This window comes from Meleagris gallopavo, chromosome 21 (assembly GCF_905368555.1).
Source record: "Meleagris gallopavo chromosome 21, MGAL_WU_HG_1.1, whole genome shotgun sequence".
NCBI classification, from domain to species: domain Eukaryota; kingdom Metazoa; phylum Chordata; class Aves; order Galliformes; family Phasianidae; genus Meleagris; species Meleagris gallopavo.
Window position 1 is genome coordinate 9,051,761 of NC_139424.1, and position 22,595 is coordinate 9,074,355.

The 22,595-nt window shown below is 41.3% G+C and overlaps 1 protein-coding gene across 4 annotated transcripts in view; it reads right to left on the minus strand.

Annotated features, from left to right (window-relative positions):
• NF1 (neurofibromin 1) overlaps nt 1-21,769 on the minus strand; it is an 82,709-nt gene extending 60,940 nt beyond the window's left edge. For all 4 annotated transcript variants that reach the window (XM_085240911.1, XM_085240910.1, XM_085240909.1 and 1 more), the window contains exons 1-15: nt 21,404-21,769; nt 14,616-14,759; nt 13,102-13,185; nt 10,786-10,976; nt 9,218-9,324; nt 8,870-8,937; nt 8,557-8,632; nt 7,839-7,996; nt 7,038-7,211; nt 6,448-6,570; nt 6,075-6,149; nt 5,106-5,237; nt 2,003-2,137; nt 1,067-1,180; nt 403-482 (exon numbers count right to left, since the gene is read on the minus strand). In XM_085240911.1, the coding sequence (XP_085097037.1) occupies nt 403-482; nt 1,067-1,180; nt 2,003-2,137; nt 5,106-5,237; nt 6,075-6,149; nt 6,448-6,570; nt 7,038-7,211; nt 7,839-7,996; nt 8,557-8,632; nt 8,870-8,937; nt 9,218-9,324; nt 10,786-10,976; nt 13,102-13,185; nt 14,616-14,759; nt 21,404-21,463 (1,721 nt within the window). In that variant the 5' untranslated portion in view covers nt 21,464-21,769. The remainder of the gene's footprint in view (nt 1-402; nt 483-1,066; nt 1,181-2,002; nt 2,138-5,105; nt 5,238-6,074; nt 6,150-6,447; nt 6,571-7,037; nt 7,212-7,838; nt 7,997-8,556; nt 8,633-8,869; nt 8,938-9,217; nt 9,325-10,785; nt 10,977-13,101; nt 13,186-14,615; nt 14,760-21,403) is intronic.
• Nucleotides 21,770-22,595: the final 826 nt, after the last annotated feature.

Sequence of the window (22,595 nt, forward strand, 5' to 3'; positions counted from 1 at the left end):
AACTACTGCCTTCTTTAGGTGAGAGTTTCAAAGTCAAGATCAGCAAATCCACACTTCTAGAATTGCTTAGCATTACCCTCCCTCAGTCACACAAATATAACAGAATTCAAACAATAAACACTTGTATACAGGGATAAAGCCTTTAACTTCTTCAATCAACAATCATTGCTACACCTCAACAGCAGGCTGAAGAGAATCATTAAGAAAGCCTGCAAAACACTTGTGGATATTTTTGTTAGAATTCAAATCAAATAAGGAAGATACAGCTTTGTCATGAGAAAAATGCTTTAATAGAGTGCCAATTCACACTGATGCTACATAGCTTTCCTGAACTATTCACCGCTATTGCAAAAAAGAAGAGAAATCAAAACCTATTCCTCTTACTTACAAAAGTTAACTTACCTAATTTCCCAGAATGTTTCTATAGGTGCATCAGGATTCCATAAGTCAATGCTGTCTAACTGGTGAAGAACTAACAAGGCCTAAATTCAAAACAAAATAGCATCTCACTTCAGGTAAGTTTTTATTTTAATATTTACTGAAGACATTAGTTCAAGCAGTCCTGCATACATAAGCCTCTAATGGTGACTGCAAGATTTCTTTAGTTAAAGCTCTTCACCAAGGCCAGGTAAATACTTTCCTCTTTGTAACCATTCCCTGCACAACCAAAGGCTCTGATAGACAATGGCCAGAAGCTATTGTTAAGTGCTTGTTTGTGAACTATCACCAAAACTGAGACAATAAACCACAAGCCCAATGGCGCTGTGCAGAGCGCAGCAGAGGAACTGTCAAACTCTGTTTGATCAATGCCAGGGCAGAACAAAATGTTTTAGGAGGTGTAGGGCAGTCACCAACTGGCAATCCAAATAGCTGTGTTTTAAAACTTTCCCTCTAGATCTCTTTTGTAAAACTTTTAATGCAGGAGACATTTAGAAAAAAACAATAGAAACACATCTCTAAGACACAACTTCATAGTTGATCAATACCTTGTAGTTTCTAGAAAAGCCCTGATTTGTCCAGCACAGCCTGTACGAACCATTTGGCATACAGAACATTCATCTCTTACCTCCATGGCTTCTTGTGCTATATCTGGCATACTGGACTGTGGAACGAGTTGTACAAGGCCTGTAATTAATTCAGCAGTGCTGCCTTGTGTCTCAGGCCCTTGCTTCCTTGGATTCTAAATAGCAAAAATTAAAGCAAGTTTAAGAAGCAAAGCTTGTCAATAACTGACCATGCTACTGACTGATAAGCAACAATTTTGTAACTAAACTAGAGGATTTCCACACTTTAATAGCGTAGCAGCCACAACACCCCATACTACATCTTTGACATAATAGAAATCTAATTAAATTAAACAAACAGACCAGACAAAAGGAAAATGTTTAGTGCACTGGTTAGATGCTCATACTACCCTAGTTTTGGTGACACTGCATCCCCATGCCCTCCACATGTAGACATTTGATTAATACTCAGTTTACTTCTGATATTTCAGATTTGACGTACAAGATTTACAGTCACAGAATAATACTGTAAAGAACAGAACATTCATTCTGACATGAGTTCACAAGAAAGCACTTTTAATCATAAGGCCTATTAAGTTATGGCTCTCTTCCACATCACCACAGTGAATCTTTAGCAATTTTACTTATCTATTTTAAAGAATGCTTGCCCTAATCCTGCTTTTACTCAACACCACGAACAACAGTAACTGAAAGCTGTAAGGAACGAAGAAAGCATCCATTTTTCTGGTCACTGAAACAATGACTGTAATCCCTTCTTTCTCCCTTCAGTTACAGAGCTTTATGTTCCCTTTCATTGTGTTCCCCTCTGGTTCTGTAAGACCTTTCATTTTTCTTGTTGTCTTTTTGTTTTGACAGTGCAGATGAAAAGAACGAGCAAGGAAGTATCCTAGATGTCATGCATATATTTTTAATTTTTATTCATTTAGAAACTTCAAAATGAAATTCTACTATTTGAATGAAATATTCAATATACTTACACACAGCAAAAGCTTTGGATCAGCATGGATCAGTTTTACCAAGGATAACAGCAAGAACTTGTAGCTTTTGGTTTCCAAGTCAGTAGGCTTTTCTTTAAATTTAAGGCTTGTCATTTTCTCTTTAAACGTAAGACTCTGACAGGAGGAAAAAGCAGTTACTGTCAGTAAGGTACTATATGTGGAAATTACAACTAAACAACTTATGAAGCATTATTGTTTATATTATCTATGACTCATGAAAAAGTTAAAAAGTACATTCAATTCACTCAAGTACAGCTGCATGGACTTCTGCTTAAAAATTCCCCATTCAATATGCATATGCTATCAGTATTACATCTTTGAAGTTTACTTAATAAATATTTTAGTGAGCTGCAGGTGGACATAAGAAAAGCTCTGGATAAGACAAGCTATGCAAATGAAACGTGTAGAAGAAATAATAAAAATTCAGAGCTATTTCAGCTGCTCTGAGAGGAAAAAAAAGATCACAAGTAAGCCTGAATTCATGAGAGGGTAGGGATTTTTTTTTTTTTTTTTTCCAAAGGCACCATACACTATTTTCTGTCATAGTTACAGTCTGGATTAAGGCATTTTTATCTATGTAACGTCTGAAAAAAGAGTGCCTTTCAGTTCTCACAAAGTACATCTTTTCATTAAAACTGCCAGTTCCATTTGAAAAGCCAGGAATTGTTCCTGCACCATTCAACGTCCTCATCTGAAATGGAGGGCACTGTAAAGTTTGTATCAACAACACCTATAAGGAATTCTGACTTGACTCTGTGTTCCAGCACTGCTGTTCACACAACAGAACCCAGTTAGAAATACGACCAGTACACCTAACAGTCACACAGTGCTGGCTGTGCATTGTGTATGGATGTCACTCATAAGGATTTCCAAAGCTGAGGATATGTTCGATCCTACAGCATGCACAACACTCCAGAGTGAACAATCTTGTTGCACAGCAAACTACTGCAGCATCATCTTCACCTTAACAAAAATAATATGGACAAATGCTGATGTCTGTGAAAAACACTCATTTATCTCTTTACATGTATTAAAAAAATACGAAATATATTGCATTAACTGGACCCCAGGATGCTCAAACACAGATTTTCATCTCCCTCCAGTAAATGTACAGAATTTATATTTTCATTAATTATAAACTCCATCACCAGGAACTAAGCTAGTATTTTTGCCTACTGCTACCAAAGAAGTCAAGAGTAAACTGCACAAAATAATGTTGTGGATATTCAGCACAGGACAGAACACTTTAGAAACTCAGCTTTTTAATTATCTTGTCTAACTTATTATTTGATAAAATCTCAAACAGTAACAAGTTTAGTGAAGACAAAAAACAAGTTCTAATTTTGAACGTAAAATAAACCAGCTCAAAATCATCCTCAAGTGAAGTATATATACAATACTGTAGAATGCAGTTCTTCCAGAAATGCTCAAAGCTCACACTATTTTGCTGGCCAGTGAATATGTATGAAAATAGAATAAAATCTACCACACAAAATACCTGATTAAGAAATTGATACTATGCTTGTAGGGCTAACTCATGCCGTGCAAAATCTTAGTGTGCTACAATAAGGGAAAACAGACACATGGCAAAAGAAGCTGATCAGCTTCTGTGAAGTGTTTATTTACTTCACACTATCAAAACTAAAGGCAGGGACACGACCACTGTCTGCACAGACATCAGGAGGATATACACCAGTTAGAAGCTAGCAGACAACACTGAAACAAGAACACATGGGGATAAAGTTATACATAAATAAGTTTAGGCTGGAAATTAGAAAACAGTTCTAACCACAGAGCTGGGAGATTCTGGAAGAGTGCTGTGATGGAAATGTAGAGGGCAGAAAGAACAGAACAGATCCAACAAAAAGCCTTTACCAACGAAACAAGTTTGTATAAGGGATGACAGTGCAACTGCCAGACCAGCAGAAGCAGCCTCCTCCAGTCCTGTGCTCCACAGAAAGCATGCCACCTTTTGTATCCGAGATGAAGTGATGTGACTGCAGCAGTAACTATGCACAGAAAAGTCAGAGCAACGAAAGGCTTTTCTGCGGTAGTTACGATGGGTCATACTTACAGCAACAGAGGCCCACTGCCATGCAAAACAGTGACTGGTTGGCATCTGACCATGAGCGACAGCAGCCAATAAGAATAGAAAATAAGAAGCAGAAGACAAAGCACCACCAATCAATGTCAGAGTTGACACTACAACACCCCTGCTATTTTCTCAACAGATGAACATACACATGTAAAAAACAAGTTAAACAAGTTATAGCTTTCAACTAAAGGTATTTTGACTGTTTCTCTTTCATATGAGAAGCCCAACGGGAGTATTTTCATGCATAATTTTAGGCCTTCTAAAAACAAACATCCAATACACTGTGAGACAATACAGAACATCAGTGAGCTAACGTGACACATCCAAAGTCCTACACAGAAAGATCAGAAGGAAATGCGGTTGCGTGTGAACTTACTGAATAAATTTGGATGAACCACAAATCTGAATTTACTCAAAATTCCTTCTAAGACAACCGAGAATACTGACTTCATTTCACAATGGTTGAAAGATCTTTATCATTGATGCTGTCACCAAGACCAAACAGTCAACTTGCTCATCAGAAAGCAAGTAAGCCAAATAAAATGAGGTAACAGTGTCATAATCATGCTAATCATGGTAAAAGCATTCCGGTTTTCAGAAATTAGCCTCACATACAGAATGCTTCCATTTTTCAGATTAAACAGAAATGGATATATTACCTAGCTATTAACACAGCAAGAACACTTAAAATGAATGGTTAGCCACAGAGGACAGTTACAGAATACTTCTATGTTGCCAGTTTAAAAGCAGCATGAAAAAAATACTGGAGAAGCACTACGCTGTCCCTACAGCGTAGGAACAGCTAGTCAATACACCATAACCTGGAAAGTTTACAGAGCATGTATGGCTCTCTGTTGCTTTCTGGATTGTAATGTTCTTCCCCCCTCTAGTTTCCAGTCTAAAGTTTATGACTAAAAAGCCAAAATGGAATGGAGACATGGGAAAAGCAATAGGTTTGTGCCTGACCAACTTCTTTACAAGTCTTACCGGAGTCATGCGAATTGCTGCATGTGCCCCACAGCCCTGAATAGCTTTGTGAAGTGTCTCACTAAACATGCTGCGAAGCTCCACGGAATGGCAGTACACAGCATCGATCCTGGGCCACCAGTCCAATGCAGACTAGGAGGAAAATGCAGAAGTGCTCAGCAGGTGCACCAGTAACATGAGTTACGTTACGGTTTACCTACGATTCTGGGATTTATTCCACGATTATCTTAGACCTCTAAAAGTTACAGAAGGTTTAATATAACAAATGAGTGTTTTGCACACTATTACAGATATGTTAGTTTTTCATTTCAGTCTTAAACGAATTGCATCTGAAGCAACACCTCTAAGTTAGCAGCTTACTACTGAACAAACACAAACTGAAAATCCAGGAAATCAGAGTAGATTTCAGGATACAGAGAGCTAAATAATACTATAAACACTCAACCTGCTCAACTCATTCTGATACACTAAGCAAAGTAGAAAAATGACACTCTAAGCACTTGATAATATCTAAAAAGCTGTATTATTCAACATATTAATCGTAAGTAAAACAGCATTAATTTGAAAATGTACAAATATCATAGCAATATAATTTTATTTAAAATAACTTCATTATTTTTCCTCCAGATACACCACCACATCCACAGTAGCACATTCTTCTCTATTTGTCAAAATGCCTAATAATTTTTTTAAACACAGTGTTCTCATCGTCGCGCTGGGATAAACGAACTGGAATAACATCACGTGCAGGCAGCAGGGCTGGTTGCTCAGCACTGACTGGTTCCATTCTGACACCGACCAGAAAACCTCTCAGATGGAGAAACCCAACCAGCGGACAGTGCGAACTAACGTTTGCACATGCTTGGCTATTAACAAGCAACTCCTGTGGCATGGATTTAAACTGAAGCAGCTATGGATCTGAACAGAAGCCACAGATAGCTGGGCTGATTAAATACTTTCAGAACTTACATTTGTGATTATTCGGTGGAGTGAATTTACTAGTACATAATGAAATGTTGATGGGGAACTCTGTGCCAAGCAGATCTGCAATGAAAATAATACATAAAAGCCACATTTTTTCTCTGATACCTTTCATACCACACTGAATAACATACTGGAGCCTTTTAATTAAATTGACAAAACTGTCAAACATATAGACATGAGAATAAGGAACTCTAACTGGCTAAGAAAAGACTTATAAAAACACAAAGTAATGCATCACTAAGGGACACTTACACAGCTGAAACTATTTACCAACTCCCAGCTGTTGTTGGCACATCTTTGATAACTTACAAGTCACTGACAGTATGCAGAATGACTTACCAGAAGGTTGTGCTCTCACCTTAAAGTGTTGGTTATTATGCGGGTTTATGCGGAAGCATGAAACTAAGCAGTCAATCATAAGGTCTACATCTGCATTCTGATTGCTTCTTGAAAAAGGTTTGCTCGGATTAAACAGCAAATTCTACACACGTTTTTTTTTTTGTTAAAGAAAGAAGAAAAAAAGAGAGACACCAAGATTATTCTTGTCTATTTTCAATACATCACATGGGGAAAAAAAAAAAAGGAGCATGTATTCTACTCTAAAAATTACACTTTTTTTTTTTCAAACAGCATCTATCAGTATCTGCTGTTGTGACATGACACCTTTGGGAAGCACTGAAGTAGTCAGGAAATTACCCAGGTGTCATGGCTTCACCCGTGAGGCACTAAATGAAGAAAAGAATGCAAAACTTCAGGAGGAAGAAAGCAGAGCATTAACAAAAAAAATAAGGGAGCGAAATTAAGAATTGCAACAACTCAATCAAATGCTGCAATTTTAAAAAAGAAAAAAAAACATTCAATTAAAGAACACCATGGCATTCATTTAAGGGGGAGTTTGAAGATTTAAAATCCAAATTTCTTCATTGCAATTAGGAAACATAGTTTTACCTTAAGATCTACTACCATGGACTGCACTAGTAGGAAAATGACAGAATTATCCTCCCAGTTGATATAGGTAGATGCTTTGCACAGTTTAACACAAGCAATAGCAGCACTTTCAGTCAGCTGTCTGCTCCCACTGTGGCCTGCAAGTGCTTTCCTGAGATTGTCCAGGAACAGTTTCTGCAGAATTCAAGTGGGTAACAGTTATCAACAGAGCTTTGGTAATCTGTGATCAGTTTTCAGAAACTTAAGTATTAAACCAAACAATGTTGCATTTCCGGAATAGAAGTCACAAATACTGCGGCTGCAAAAAAACAACTTGATGCAGCATTTTTGAGAAGCATTATCTGTATTACACATTCATTTTGGATCATCTAGGGCAATCAGAATGCAATAAAATTAAATGGTTCTTCACTTGTAATAAGAATGTTTGCAACCACACCAAATTCTCCTTCTGCAGTCACTGCAATTACAGAACACACATTACACACATTGCAGAAATTTAGAATGGTACGATACAGAACAGCTAGAAGAAATGCTAGCTGTGTGGTGGAAACAAGGGCATTGCAACACTGGGATTCAAATCTCTAAGAAATATGCAAGTTCTGAGATAACATTATTTAGGACATACTAGCTGCATGAATTATTGACAACGAAAGAACGTATACCAGTTGGGAACAAAAAGGGTGCAGAAATTCATAAATGGAATTTTAATACATTTGAGGTATAAAAGACGTAATAAAATATAGAATAAGCAAAGACAAGCATCATCTAGAACTCAGAATTAAGATAATTTTCTTTTCTTACCTTGTTCATTTTAGTTTCCTCTACCACATCCTTTGCTATATCTTGAATTATCTCTGGACACAAGACCAGGAGTATGATTTGTAGTGGCCACACCGCTGCTTTACGTTTTGTGCTCTCTGCAAAGCCATCCACTAAGTCAAACAACTTCTCTGCACAATCTGCATAAAATATAACCTCAAGTTCAATACTGATTTTAATTATGAAAAGACAGGAATAAGAGAGCAATGACATCTCTGCCTACACAGAAAAAAGTTCTGCTTTGCACATTACAAACATGCTACCCAAGATAAAATGGGATTGAACCATTTCAAGCCCTGACTTATCTAAAAATATTAATTTTTATCCCTTTTGGATTAAAGATAAATAGAGCTGATGTTTTCTAACACGTTTTTTTTTTAGCGTATCAAGAATAAAAAATACACATCTGAAGAGTTTGCATCTTTGGGGTTCTATTTCTTTGTGTTCTGAACCACAAAATGAATCTCTTTAAAAGTTGAGACAGGAAAGAAAGCACGCATTCTTGCCTGCCCTGTGAAAGGCTGACAGAAATTTGTTCTGACATGTAGGATGGACAAAAGGAAAAAAAAAAAAGACAAAATGAATGTGGGGATGCCTTGTGGGAAAACAAACCAACTAAGAATATCCACAAACCCCTCATGATTTAATAGGAAAAAGTTAAAACCAACTTTTGAACAATGTGTCATTTGTTATGTCTCACCGGCCATATCAGTCTGTGGTGTCTGATACAGCTTTGTGAATTCATCAGGATAGTTTTCCACCCAGTTCCAAAATGCCTGCAGATAACACAGAACATCTTTATGTTCCAGAGCTTAAAAAAACATAGTTTTTGAAATTACGTATTTAAATAAATATTTCAGTCTTAACTTTTAACAACTCAACACTTCTTGCAGGACATATCATCAAAGGGAAGCATCAATGCATATTTTACAATAAAATTCTGAATTGCATATATCTTTAAGTTACAGAAAAACAGCAAATAAGTGATGAAACAGAAAATTAATAATACTTGCCTTTTCAAGACTGTTGATAACAGCTAACTGAGCTACTTTCTTAAGGGCTTTAAACTTGAATACAGTCTCTGTAAAGGTAAAACATCTCTGCATTAAAGAGAATCTTTGTTCTAAAAAGTGGCAGATGAAGTTTATAAAAAAAACGTGTGAGGTGCAAAGCCTCACTTTTAAACCTTTAGAAAGTAAACACTTTCTAATACTTTAAAGGTACTTGGATACCTGTAAGCAGTTTGTAAAAACGTACAGAGTATTTGGATTAAAGAAGAAAAAGCTGAATGTGTCAATACCACTGTGTCATCTCTAACAACACATATTCAGACAAATATTTCAAACAGGTTCCCATCATACCTTGCAAGAGTCGTTTTAGCTTGGAACAATCCACACTGATGTACTGTAAAAGTTCAATGTCATGAACATCAGCATTATCTTCTGAACAAACAGTCAGTTCCTGCAATCTAAAAATATGCAAGGTAAATTAACTTCTCCTTCAGATGGTGTCAGACAGGTATGTGTACACACCTATGATTCTATACATTTGCAGAGCAGCAGAATAATAAATAATGTCCACATCTAATATGATCCTCTCAGATAAACTTATCCAGGTTTAGAAATAACAGGCAGATTTTGCAAAATTAAGAGTTAAAATGAAGTCCTGTTTAATCCTCATACTGAGAATAGATCCAGAAATACCAGTGTTAAGTCTCACAAGACACCAGTATCATCTGGTGACAGCCTGTTTACAGCCAAGATTTGCCTGAAGTCTTCTGCTATCTCCCCTCTTGTAGCTCTAACCTTGTAATCTTTTCATCCAAATTATTCACTTGATGGAGTCATGACACCCTTAGACTACTGTTCCTTAGCAGCAAGTCTTGCCCCAGCTAATTTCTCTACAGTAAAACAATGACTGATGCCACTTAATAGCACAGAAGGGAGCTACAATCACGCTCTGTAAGCTGAAGAAGGTCCTTGTTATTTGGTGCAAAAGAGGAGGATGAAGTTTAATCATACCATTCTGAATCCAATGGCACCTTTTCATAGTTTTATACTGGATAATTTAGTAAGCATCTCAACAGATACCAGGCTGCTAATAACTAAATCATATGTTCTCACAAACTAAAGATTGCCGTGTCTAGTTCCAAAACTACAGATGTGTTTTTGACAAGGAATGCAATTTCTAGTACTACACACAAAAGCAGCTCTTCATTTCTTCAACACCAGGGAAACTTAACAGCCCACGCTGGGAATGGGAAGGTCCCCACTGCACTGCTTTTTGTGCCAAAAATCCCCCAGCTGCTGTACAAGGCCTAGAAATATTCCTAAACAGGAAGCACAGGTCAAAAGATCAGCAATGCTAACTGTCGGCAAGCTGACCCCTGTGGAGATCAGCAACAATTGGTCAAGTATTTAACTATTTCTGTGCAAGCCATCCTGAAGAGAAAAACAGGTCAGGGGACAAAGGCACTACGTTACAGTCAATCTGATGCTAGGAAGGATTTTAGAGCTTGAGAAGTAAGCCATGCTACACACACGTGAATAAGGATTCACAAATTAAACCCAAAGACTGTCAGAAAGTCTCAGCTGAAAAATATTTCCTATAAAAGCAGCAAATATTCAACTTTAGGCTACAAAATACATTTCTCTCAGTCATCACTGTTTCATTTTACAATAGAGTTTGACTTGGACTTACAAAAGCAGGTAAAACAGAGCATTATGCTGACAGAACAGATATGGAACAGGTACCTTTTCTAACCTGAAAGTCAAGTAAAACTTTGAAAGGCAGAAGAAATTTCTCTAAATACCATTTAAACAGTAAAAGTTTTTCAAAAATGAAAGACTGCAGTTCAGGAATGATCTTCTAGACACTTATTTTCAGGTGTTCTAATACACTGGCTAAGTCAAGCTACTAAAACACCTACCTGGTGGAAATGCGGCTGAACACAGCATTGAAGTTATTGCAGCTAAGAGAAAAAAGAACCCCAGAGGCAGAATTGCGCAGTTCAGCTGCATGCTGGTTCCCTTCACGGTAAGTGTGGATGAAGTGGCAGATTTCTGGCAGCAACTGTTTTACCAGCATAGTCTCGTCCAGTCGCATCGTGTCCTTCGGTTGCTAAAATTAAACATTTGGCACTTCATGATACTCAATTTTCTAGGTTCGAAGGCAAAGAATGGAGCACCTGCCACTAGTAGCACAGGACCTGAATCTGGATTTCAAATTCCACTTGCATGCTACCAGTGACCACACGTAAGCTATGCAGAAAAGGATTCTTCCCATTTGAACAACAATCTGCACCATTCAAACCACGTTACAGTTTTGAATTAGTCTCCAAAATATGTTGGACATGAAGTTGACCAATGCCATCAAGCAAAACACCAAATTCGTTTCTGAAGCAAAATATATTACCTTCCTGAGTAATGTTCTCTGTCAACACATGCCAAGCACTAACTGTCTTGGCTTCAAACGGGGGCCCAAAGGGCACAGACTCACCCGTACTTCTCTTTTGGTTAGTATTCTGACCCCTATCCTTTGAACAGCAAATATTTTTTTAAAATGAACTGAAAAAGAGGTGCTTCTCTGTTCCTCTTCCCTGGAATTTGCTCTGTAAGAGTCAAAAAGTGTCTCAACTTTCCTGTAAAAGAAAATTTCAATTTTTGCCAGTTCGTACAGTATGAGACATAAGGAAACTATTTGCTGAAGAATTTGAAGTGAAACTTTGCTCTAGTAAGAACAAGTTTTAACAGAAGGGTCAGCATTAAAGCTTTCTAAAATTCTACCAATGAATTTACCATAGGGAATTGGGAAGTTTCAGAGACTCCCACTTCGCTGACCTGAGCTCTGTTGCCATGAGAACTTGATGAAACATTGAGCAAGAACAGTGAGCAAGAAATAAGTCTGAAGATATCACAGAACACAACGCTCTTTGTATAGAGCTTTGGCTCAGTCTTACTGTACATATATGGGCTCAATTTGCTCTCATCTGAATGGACAAAGCGAGAAGCATCCAGCATAATTTTAGGCTGTTGAAGCATCATCATGTATCAGGAAAAAAAACAACACTAATGTTTCAAGCACAATGTGTAAAAGAAATTTTTAAAGAAATTAATTTCAGAAATTAAACAGGTTTTGGGGTGGGGCCTCCTTTGATTCTCTATACGAAAGATGGAAAATGAACCAAAGGAGGTATTTAGTTTTTACAGCCGTATTTTATTATGCAAAATGCATTTACTTGGATCTTCTGTGAATCCTGACGAACTCAGAAATACTGAGACTGTTTTACTACTGTGAGATATAGTGCTTGACAAACCTAGTCACAATTTACCTTATAAAAAACTTTCAAAAACAGAGAAATAGCAAGAAGCTTGGACGATTTCATGATATTCAACCAGGAGCACAGCTTTTTTAAAAAAAAAAACCCTTTCTTATTAAAGGAATAAACCACAGATTTGCAAATTTTGTTCACAGTGAAATTTGGCTTTGCAATTACACAGTTTAGCACAGAAAGCTGTACAACCATCAACATCCCAAAGGTAACAGCAAACTGCCTTTCAGCACAGCTCTGACTGGAAGCCTCAGGACGGGACTCCCAGTGGAAGTTTGAGCAGAGTTAACTAATGTAAACTAGGAAGCACCTGCAAAAGTAAATGTTAGAGTAGTGATAGCAAAGTTTCTACTGTAAATGCAATTACACAAAACTGAAATAAAATTACTTTACCAAATGAAACTCACAAGAGACTTTAAGAGGAATATGCCACATGCATTCAAAGTTTACAGCAATCTAGCTAAGCCAGATAACCAAGTCTAATTCTTTTCCTGTGTACCCCTCTTCTTACCCCAGGTCACATCTGCCTCACAGAATACAGTTGTGTGAAATTTTCTAACAAATTATTACATGAAACTCATTATTTATGACTCCAGAAAATCAGCTGAGCACTGAGAAGGCCAAGTTCACAGGTTTGCCTGAATCTGTTTAGATAGAAAAATACTTCTAATCACTATTACTAAAGTCACTATCATTAATTTTAGGCAGGAAAAAAAAGCCCACAAATACTTAATTTATCAATTATTTTAATAACGTTCATATATGTAAAATTCTAGTCCTTTTAATATAGCATTAATACTACTTTGCTCTAAATGAGCTAAGTTTTATGTTTTGTACCAGTAATAACTGACAGGCAGGCATTTGACTTATTCTCTCTTAACTCATTTGATACCATGCTTATGCAAGTATACTCACCCCTGCTAGACATTTTTCCAGTGTATCCAAGATAATCAGTTGAGATAGATATAAGTTCTTTTCAGCAGTTTCTCCAAATATTCTCTGGAAGAAGAAAGGATATGGATCTGAGTGGCACAAATTTGACTTGTAACACATTAAAGTAATGCTGCAGAGTTGCACAGAAAATTATGGCTCCTTTACTGCTCTAGAGTTAAGTTCAGAAACATAGCTAGTCCAAAAAGAATGAAATAAAATAAAAGAATTAAAACCCTATTGCTGAAGAAATATCTCTGTACAGCCTGCAGTGCCAAATCTAATAAAGAACAAGCAGTTACTGCAGAATAAGATTGGAGGTACACTGCAGCCCCCTGCCTTCATCAGACCAGTAAACTATTCAGAAATGAAGGTTACACCTTTTCAGAAACTATTCTGGTATCAATTACTGCTGACTCTTTTCCAATTACGTATTTCATTGCCAACATCTCACTTAACAGAAATGATGTTGCAACAAATCTATACCTACAAGCTTATTCAAGTGCAGCTAAATTTATCACAGACCACAGGAAGAAACATGAGACTCTCCAAAAAGATGCCACATTTCAGAAACAGGATGGAGGTAGAGATCCATCCAGCTCTTAAGCTATCACCCAATTGTATTGCTGGTAGTGGCTGGTTCCAACAATATAAGGACAGCAAAACAATGCAGAAAAGATTTAGCCAGAACTGTATCAGTACTACTGCCTGAGCCCACAGCCAACGTAAAGCTGTCCAAAGGAGGTTCTTCTCAAACATTTCACACTGCTCAAGAGGTTGGCTCAAAACTAATTGCAACTTCTGGCAGAGTGCAAACCCTACAGACCTTTTTCTTAATACCTTTACAAATAATGCTGATTTGCACAGTAACTTACTCCACTGAACAGAGGAAAAGAAAGTTCTGTTTCTCAGTGAAAAGCAAACAGATTTTTTAATTACATTTTTAACTAGGTCTTACTGTATATGCTCTATAGATTTTGAGAGCTTCAACACAGCTCCTGGCAGGTCATGCACTGACAGCTGAGAAAAACCACTGCTGTTCTGCAGCTCCCTTGCTCTGCTGCATTCTTCATCTAAAAAGGCTGCAAGCACTGCTCCCCCAGCCACCTGCAGCACCTTTCCAGGCAACAGAAAGCATCCTCCTCATCTCCCAGTAAGTGGCGCATCCCACCAGCCAGCACCTAAACACTGCTCAGAGGCCCAGATGACTGTTCCCTTAGCTGCCTACAACCCTCCCAGCTACAGAGCCTTCCCATAAATAACAGAGGATTTCCCTTAACCACCACCCTCCCTTAATTTCTCTGCCATAGTGATCTCCTCATCTTGATTTGTAAAACAGTGCTGTTGGTGAATGTGATCACATGAAAAGAAAATATGTAAGAGTAAAAAGCAACCAACATATTGACTGAGCTTCAGTGACTCTCTGCAGACATTGTGCAATGCGAATAAATAAAAATCATATTGAGAATCATCCAGCAATCTAAAATGAGAGAACTCACCATGTTATTAACATTTTTTAAGATATTAGTGAGACCACTGATGACCAGAGAGAACTTGTACTTGGAAATGTTGATGAGACACTCTTTGTTGTGCTCCGTGCTGACTTTGGTGTGGGTATTCTGCTGGCTGGCCTTTATTGGAAGCTACAAAGAGAGATAAGCAGTATGAGCTTTCTTGCACTGAAATTTACATTATTAGAGATGAATTAAATAAGACACCAGGAACAACCTTGAAACGCACTCTATAAGACAGCTACAAACAAATGGATTATTTCACTTTGTCTGCACTTCTCTTCCTACTAGAGATGTCTTCACAGCAGTACTACCAACAAGCTGAAACAAGAGGAGATGAAGGCAAAGGTGCGCAGGGGGTGCGAGCTGCAAGGAGACCAGGGCAGTTCTGAGTAACTCCTGCCTGGACCTCAGGGCAGCCCAGGAGGAGCCCCCAGTGTGAGCCTCAGCCACAGGCACACCTCAAGGACTGGGAGCCCCACGTCAGCCCCTTCAACACCCCGCACTGACAATTCGACTGAAGTGCAGCTTTTCCAGAATTGTAAGATTCAGAGTGACTGAAAAAACACGTGAGAACACCCCTCATGCCATACCCAAATTTCTCCAGGGTCACAAAGCAGCCACTTCCAGAGCACGCAGCCACTGCCCTCTGCTTTTCCAAGTCAGTCAGTTACAAAATATCACACAGTAATGTGAAAAACAGTAAGTTGTAAAAATTCATTTTAATGAAGACTTTTTATAAAGTAACCAAAAATGGGAACCAAAAAAGTAATCGGTATCACTGTCCCTTTCCAAAAATCATGCGTGTCACTTATATTTCAAAGTATGACTCGGGAATTCCCCATCTACAGAAACTTTAATCAAATGCCACTGCTAGATTTAATTCTGGCCAAAGCTCTCAGTAAGGGCATATTCTGAAAGACCAGCAGCTCTAAATGAACGCCACAACCTTTTTTGCATGAACTGTAGCGAAGAATCCAAGACTTGAAATATTTTTCTGAACAAGTTCTGATCTCATCATTAAACAGAACCAATTTACACCCACATCTCCCATTTGCAGGGAAATGGTAGTGTAGCACACTATCTGCCTTTTATGCCCGAGAGCAATTTCCTCTCCACACAGACTGCAGTTCAGTCCCGGTCCAAAGCACTGGTTTTTGGGTACCCCCGTCCCAACCCAAAAGCGACCGCAGCGCCGCACCCAGCAGCAGGCACAGCCAATGCCATCATGGCCAGCAAACGAGCGCAGGGAGGTCCTCGAGGAACGCCTTCCTCAGCTCAGCGGCTCCGGGATCCCCGAGCCCAGCGCCGCACCCCGAGCGCACGGCCGGCATCGCTGCCAGCCGCAGGGCCGCGCGCTCCGCCACCACACGGCACTGCTGGCCTCAGAGCGCGGCGCTTCCAAGCGGCGCAGCGCGTTTCAGCGCGTTCATCTCAGAGCTGGAAAGGCACATCAAAGCATTTCTGACTCAGGCTTTGTTTTCACTGCTAGATGTTATTTTTACAATGTATTTTCGGAAGTCATTAGTGGAAGATAGATACATTTAATTAAAAATTTCAGCATTACTTTTATTGGAATTCTGAAGTCTGTGCTGACAACGGCAGAAAAGCTCAATACCACGAGTGACAGAACGCTTCAGAAGTGCCTCTCACAGAAGTGCCTCAGATCCAGCCCTGTGTGCCGCCATGCAATGGAAACATCGCGTTACACGCTTCTGGAGCTTCCTGCCACAACAGCCACTGCAGCAAGGTCACCTAGAAGTAAAGCTGCTTTTTATACTGCCTTTTGAAAAAGGAAGCTACATTAAAAGGAAATATTAGCACTGAATTTTTTTTAGATTCCTCAGCTATTTCCTTTGTGCTTTCTGACACGCCGGAGCACTGCACCCAGCTGAAACGCAGCGCTGAGCGACCAAACAGAAACCGCCTAGCTTCTCCACCAAAATCCAATCTAAACCTTACAAGAAAAGTTGAACCTTCACTTTCCTAAATTTTATTTTAGGAAAAACACAGACTGAAAATGGATTACCGCACAGCCTTTATTTGAATCAGAAAATAAAGCACGAGGCTTTGGTATAACAGGAGTTTCCAAGCATGAACACAGGCATCACTTGGAACTCGTCGCAGTTTGGCACAGGGGCATCACTGCGCCCTCGTTCAACTGCTCCCACCAGTAAAATAGGAAGCAATAGTCAGCAGCCTCATGAGGCACACCGGGACACACAACCCACACAGAGGAGTGCTGTGATAAACCTCCCTCCCTCTTAGCAGTTTGACTAAGCCAGGTTTAGGTGTCAAACCACCTAAAAAGGACAGGGAACAATGGCATTTTGGTCCACGATTGGCTTTCCTTCATGAAGCTGGAAAAGAAAAAAATATGTAGACTGAATCTGGAATCTTTCCAGCTATCAAGTTCTAAATATTTTAAGATGATCTGAAACAGAATCTTGGTGCCACAGATGAGGAAAAGCCATTAAAGAGCTGAGCCTGACAGTTGCAGTAAGAGAGTACAAGCCCCTGTGCGTCCTGAATTCAGGACAGAAGTAATCTTGTGTTCCCAGTACTGCTGACACTAGAAAAGCCAATCAGGAGCAAATAACAAACATAACATCCAGAACAAAAACCTCCAGTGCCATTCTTAACACCATAAAAATACACCTACATTTTCCATTTCAAACAGTTTATTGGAACTTCTTCATTAGGCTGTAATACACAGCTGTATTACAGAGACTGAAAATACACACAGCACCGCTACTTCCTCAGCATCACCAGCTAAAGACCAACAGGCATCTCCCTCTGAAACTATAAACATGCACTGCACCACCTTCTAACAAGTCTTAATTCAGTGAAAGTACCTCGTAACTAAGCCTTCTGAAGAACAGGGAACTTTGAAAATAGTTTATAGACATTGCCCTTAAAAAAATAGTAATAAAATAACATTTTCAAACAGTTAACTAAGGGTTTGTACCATCAACAAATGCCTATTTCCCAACTTAAACAAGGAATGATCATCAAACCACCCTGCTGCTTTTCAGCAGCTGATGAATGGACTCAGGTAACATCTGCTGCATGTGGACCATTCCTGTGTCTGTTCTGCAGGTACATCTGCACACAGAACAGCAGCTCTGTAGAAATACTTTACATACACAGGTTTAGAAAGTAAGACCAAAGCTCCTTCAGGTTTATGTTAGGGAGACATGAAATGGCACCTCTGTGCTCCAGCACAGTGCCACAGCCTGCTTCGCTTCTCAGCTCCTCCGGAAATTTTTTTCAGACTAGTTGCACAAAAAAAATTCCACCTTCTGCACAGCCTGGTCCTCCTTGCAGCAAAGGATTCAGAACTTACACAAAATACTTTGAAATTCCTTAAAATACGAACTTATCACTACTAGTGGTTTCTTAACAAGCTCAGATGGAAAACAATGAAGAACACAAAGCCAGTGCATGCAGCGAGCACTTCTTTGGGTCTGCAATCCTGTATAGATTTCAAATGCCACAAGAGAAGCAACAAGAGGAGGGAAGATCTGCTTTAACGTGATGCCTTTTAATGAAAGTTAAGGGAACATTCCTAATGGCATTCAGTTTTTATACAAGCTTTCTTAACTGAAAGTAATCATATCTCAAACTACACATGGGGAGACTAAACCAAAACCTAAACCATAAGAGGCTTCTTCCATTATAGTGTATCATAATTGTTTAAGTTACCGCATGTTTATTCTGGATTTATATTTTTATTCTATCTGACAGTCTTTAAAACAGCCTACATTTAACTGGGTTAGGCAGTAAGGTTTCTTTGCTAAGTGTAGAAGAGCCATTTCTGTGATTCTGTGATTTCACCACTGCATCAGCCTTCCCATGACTTCAGTTGTAACACATTAAAAAACACTATAAAATTACAGTACATAAAATTGAATGTGAACATTTCCAAAGAAAAGAGACCATTTTATTTCACAAATTCCTGGATACGTCTGAAATAAGAGAACTCCACTAAAACACAGCCCAGCCTCTTGGTGCTACAGCAGTCTAATTCCATCCAGACCACTGAAAGTTTTGAAAAATGTATTCATAACTACTATATATGAAACATCTTAATTGATTTTGAATGCATTGTACAAGAAATGGGATCTAATCTCACATGCCCAGTCAATCGCTTCTTTCTGCACCAGCTGAAACCTTCAAGCAGTCTTCAAAGGTGGCTCAACACAGAGTGCTGCAGTAGCTGAAGTGTCAGAATTGAGCACAGATGGGCAAAACTGGCACTAGTTTGGAAAAATGCATTCAGTCAGTCAGCCCTTGGTTAATTCATAAAACTCTGCTTGCCATTCATTGTAGGCCCAGAGAAACATGGACACAAAAGCAGATTTTGGCTAAAGCATCATTTATAACAATAAACAAGAGTAGACAAGAACAAACTGGTCCGCACTGATTTTGGTTGTTTTCAGTATGATTAGCATTCTCTCAGTTTGTTGTTCATCTGTCTTAAAATGAATGAAAAGATTGTCTGTAAGTTTTGGTGAAAGATGGCTACATTTTCTTTCTCTGTAAAAGAAGGAATAAACCTTGAAAACATTTGTCCTCTCCCCCACAGAAAACAAAACAGAACAACTCTCAACTCAAAACAAACACAACTCCCCTCCCCTACTCAAAGAGGACGATAACATCAGACGGCATTCTGGCTCCCTCAATGCTGAATCTAAAGGTCCTGCAAGTAGCAGGGCAGACACAGAATGCAAAGGCTCAAAAACACACTATCATCACTAAAATGACATGCGCTATGTTCCTCACATTCTGATTAATTATAAACTTAATTTTCAAATGAGTGATCAAAGACATAACAAGTCGATAGCCCAATAAGCACGTGATTACCCAGTGATGACACAGAAGCAAGCAGCTACAAGAGGGATGGAAGTACCACCACCGACTCAGAATTCACTTAGCAGCAGAAAGCTGCCCCTGGAAGATTCTTTTGAGAACAGACACTTTTCCACCCCGAAGATCACTGCCAGGCGAGGCGAGGCAGAGGAAACTACGCATCAAAAAGAAACCAAATTGAGACCCCCAAGCTGAGGTTAATAAATAAGTGTGAAAACTTCTGATAAAAAGTAGACATTACTATCTCATGCTTGTCTCACTGCTTCATTCACTAGTTGATACAGATTTAAAAAAAAAAAAAAAATTGCACTGGTTAAAGAGAAGCACTCAATAAACTGATTAAAATATTGCAAATAGAGTCCATCATCGGAACTACCCAATGACCACAACAGTCAAAACTGCATTCGATGTAGATTGTCCCTGCAACTCCAATATTATAGCATCTCAAAAACCAGAGCAGCTTCCTTCCTGTCAGGAGAGGATTCCTCCCACATACCTTTCTGTAATTATTCCATAAAATGTGCAGAAAAATACTTCTGTTTAAAAAGCTCAAGTTCTTAACTCTTAACAGATGTTGGCAAGCCCGGTTCCACAATATACATAACAAAGCAAACGACAAAGCCTTGGGCCTTTTAACACCAGTACACAAAGAAACATATTCTAGCAATACTGGGAAAATAATCAGTACCATGCCTTTAAAGCCTACGGAGAAAATGACCTATGATTCAAGATAAGGCAGTGTGTGGGGGGATACACTGGCCAAGCAACTACCCTGCCTAAAACATACATGAAAAATCTGTATCATTTTAAAGTCAATAGGCAAAACTTTTTTTCCTTAAATAAATTTCATTCACAGCAGTTTTTAAATAAAAGTAAAACAGAGCAGCTTATTTCCACGCAGCTAAGCTGCCGTCTCTCCGCAGCTTGTCCAAAGCCAAGCGTCACCATCAGGGATACATGGCTCAGGCAGGTGAACAAAACCCAGGGCTCGGAACCAGCCCCATGGTTTGGCCCAGAGCTGGACTGAGCCCTCAGAGAAATGCCTTTGGTGCCATGAGGGACCCGCTCACAGCACAGCCAAATGAGACACACCAGAAACCGACCGCTCAGACTCAACCCAGCTCCCACTTACGTGTCAGGAAAGCATCCTGGGAGTAAAAATGCCAAGCTTAAGCAGCAGGCTTAGCCTCGCTGGGAAGTCACGCCACCTAATCCCAGTAAGCGGTTTCTTCATGTGGATCAGAGACACAAAGTCCAAGGCCCACAGATCTCTCCCGCTTCCATTCAGAAAACCCTTCTCCCAGCTGCCGGCGCTGGCTTTCATAAACAGAAGCAAATATCCATCGCCGCAGCTCGGGGAGCTGCTCCATCCCGCAGAACAGCTCCCAGCACCGGGGGTGAAATTTCACACCAACATTCACCGTTAAGCGATGGGGAAGAAGGCAGAATTGCCTGAGCGGCTATCCAGCCGCTCTCCTTACGCTCGTTTTTGAGGCTTTACTCCTTTCTGACGAGCAAGAAGGCGGAAAGCACAGAATCCCGATGACAGCCACAAAAGACGAGCGCGTTTCTGGGAGCGGTGAGAGCGGAGCCGAGGCAGAAGCGGGCATCTCGGCCCCGCCGGCTCTCCGCGGGCAGCGGCTGAGGCGGTTCCAGGCCGAGGCCAGGCCCGGAGCGCCGCTCGGCTCCCGGCACGGCTCCTCTCGGCCCCGCGGACCCGCACGAGGGGCGCCGGGCCGCGCTCCGCCGCCGCCGAGAGAGCCGGGGGCGAGCAGAGGGGCCTCGGCGGCGGGCAGCGCTCCCCCCAGCCGCCCCCCGCCCGCGGCCCTCCCCCGCCGTTCGCCCGCTCCCGGCCCCCCGATCCCCGCGCCACCGCCGCCCCCCCCCGGGGCCGCCCCCTCTACCTGCTCGTCGAAACGGTTCACCACGGCCTGCACCCACTCCACCGGCTTGTGGGCCGCCATGTCCCCCCGCCCGCCCGGCCGCGGCGGGGGGCGGATCCCCGCGGGGGGGAGGGGGGAGGCGGCGGCAGAGCAGCGGGGCGAGGGGAGCTCGGCGTATCCCTGACGCTCCGGGACCCTCAGCTCCCCGCGGCCATCAGCGAGCAGGGCCCGCCATGACACCACACCGGAAGCGGGAGCCCGGGCCGCCCCCGCCCGCCCGAGCGGCAGCGCCTCGGCCGCCGCGCCAGGGGGAGCGCCGAGACACGGCGGCGGCGGGCGGCGCCTGCGCGGCCCCGGAACCTCCGCGCCTGCGCTCAGAGCGCGCCTGCGCTGTGCACCGGGCCGGTCGAACGCTGAGGGGCGGGGCGGGGCGGGGCGGGGCGGGGCGGGGCGGGGCGGGGCGGGGCGGGGCGGGGCGGGGCGGGGCGGGGCGGGGCGGGGCGGGGCGGGGCGGGGCGGTGGCGGCCGCGCCTTCAGCGTGGAGCGGAGGGGCTGTGCGGCTTCTGCTCGGGTGTTACGTGCGGGCTGGAGTGCGTAGCTGGTACTGTTCTGAAGAGCGAAGAAAGGTTCCTTAGCAAATTAGCTTTTCGGAGTACCGGCTCCCGGTACGGCACCGTCCTTCGCTGCATACGCTGTCATTGCGCACCGCTCGCTCCCGGCGGTTCGGCAGCGGCTCTCAGCGCCGGTTCCGGCGGTACAAATAAATGCGCGAACTGGGGTGGGACCTCCGGAGGGAGAGTTAAAATGGGCCAACGCGTAGAGAAGAACCGAGGAGTGAACGGGCTGAAAAATAAAAACTGAAATCTAGGTGCTGAAGCAAAGAAGCGTCTTATTTTCCATTTGGCCAAAGCGGAAAAAAATCTCAAAACAGGTTTTCAAAACCAACAGACGGCACAAAGCGAGGCGGGGGGCGAGAGGCCCTGAGCCGGGCCGCCTCACTCCCAGGCACGAGGCCGCCAAGCGCGCCGCATCCTGCATCATCCACTGCCGTGTGCGACAAAGCAGACGATTGATTCCTTCAATGCGTTACGGCCGTCAGCACCGGCATATCCCAAAAAGATTTTTAAAACTAAAGGTTGAATTATGTTCTAGAAAATACTTTTGCTGTATTTGTTATATATTTATATCCAAATCAAACCAACACGATATGTGT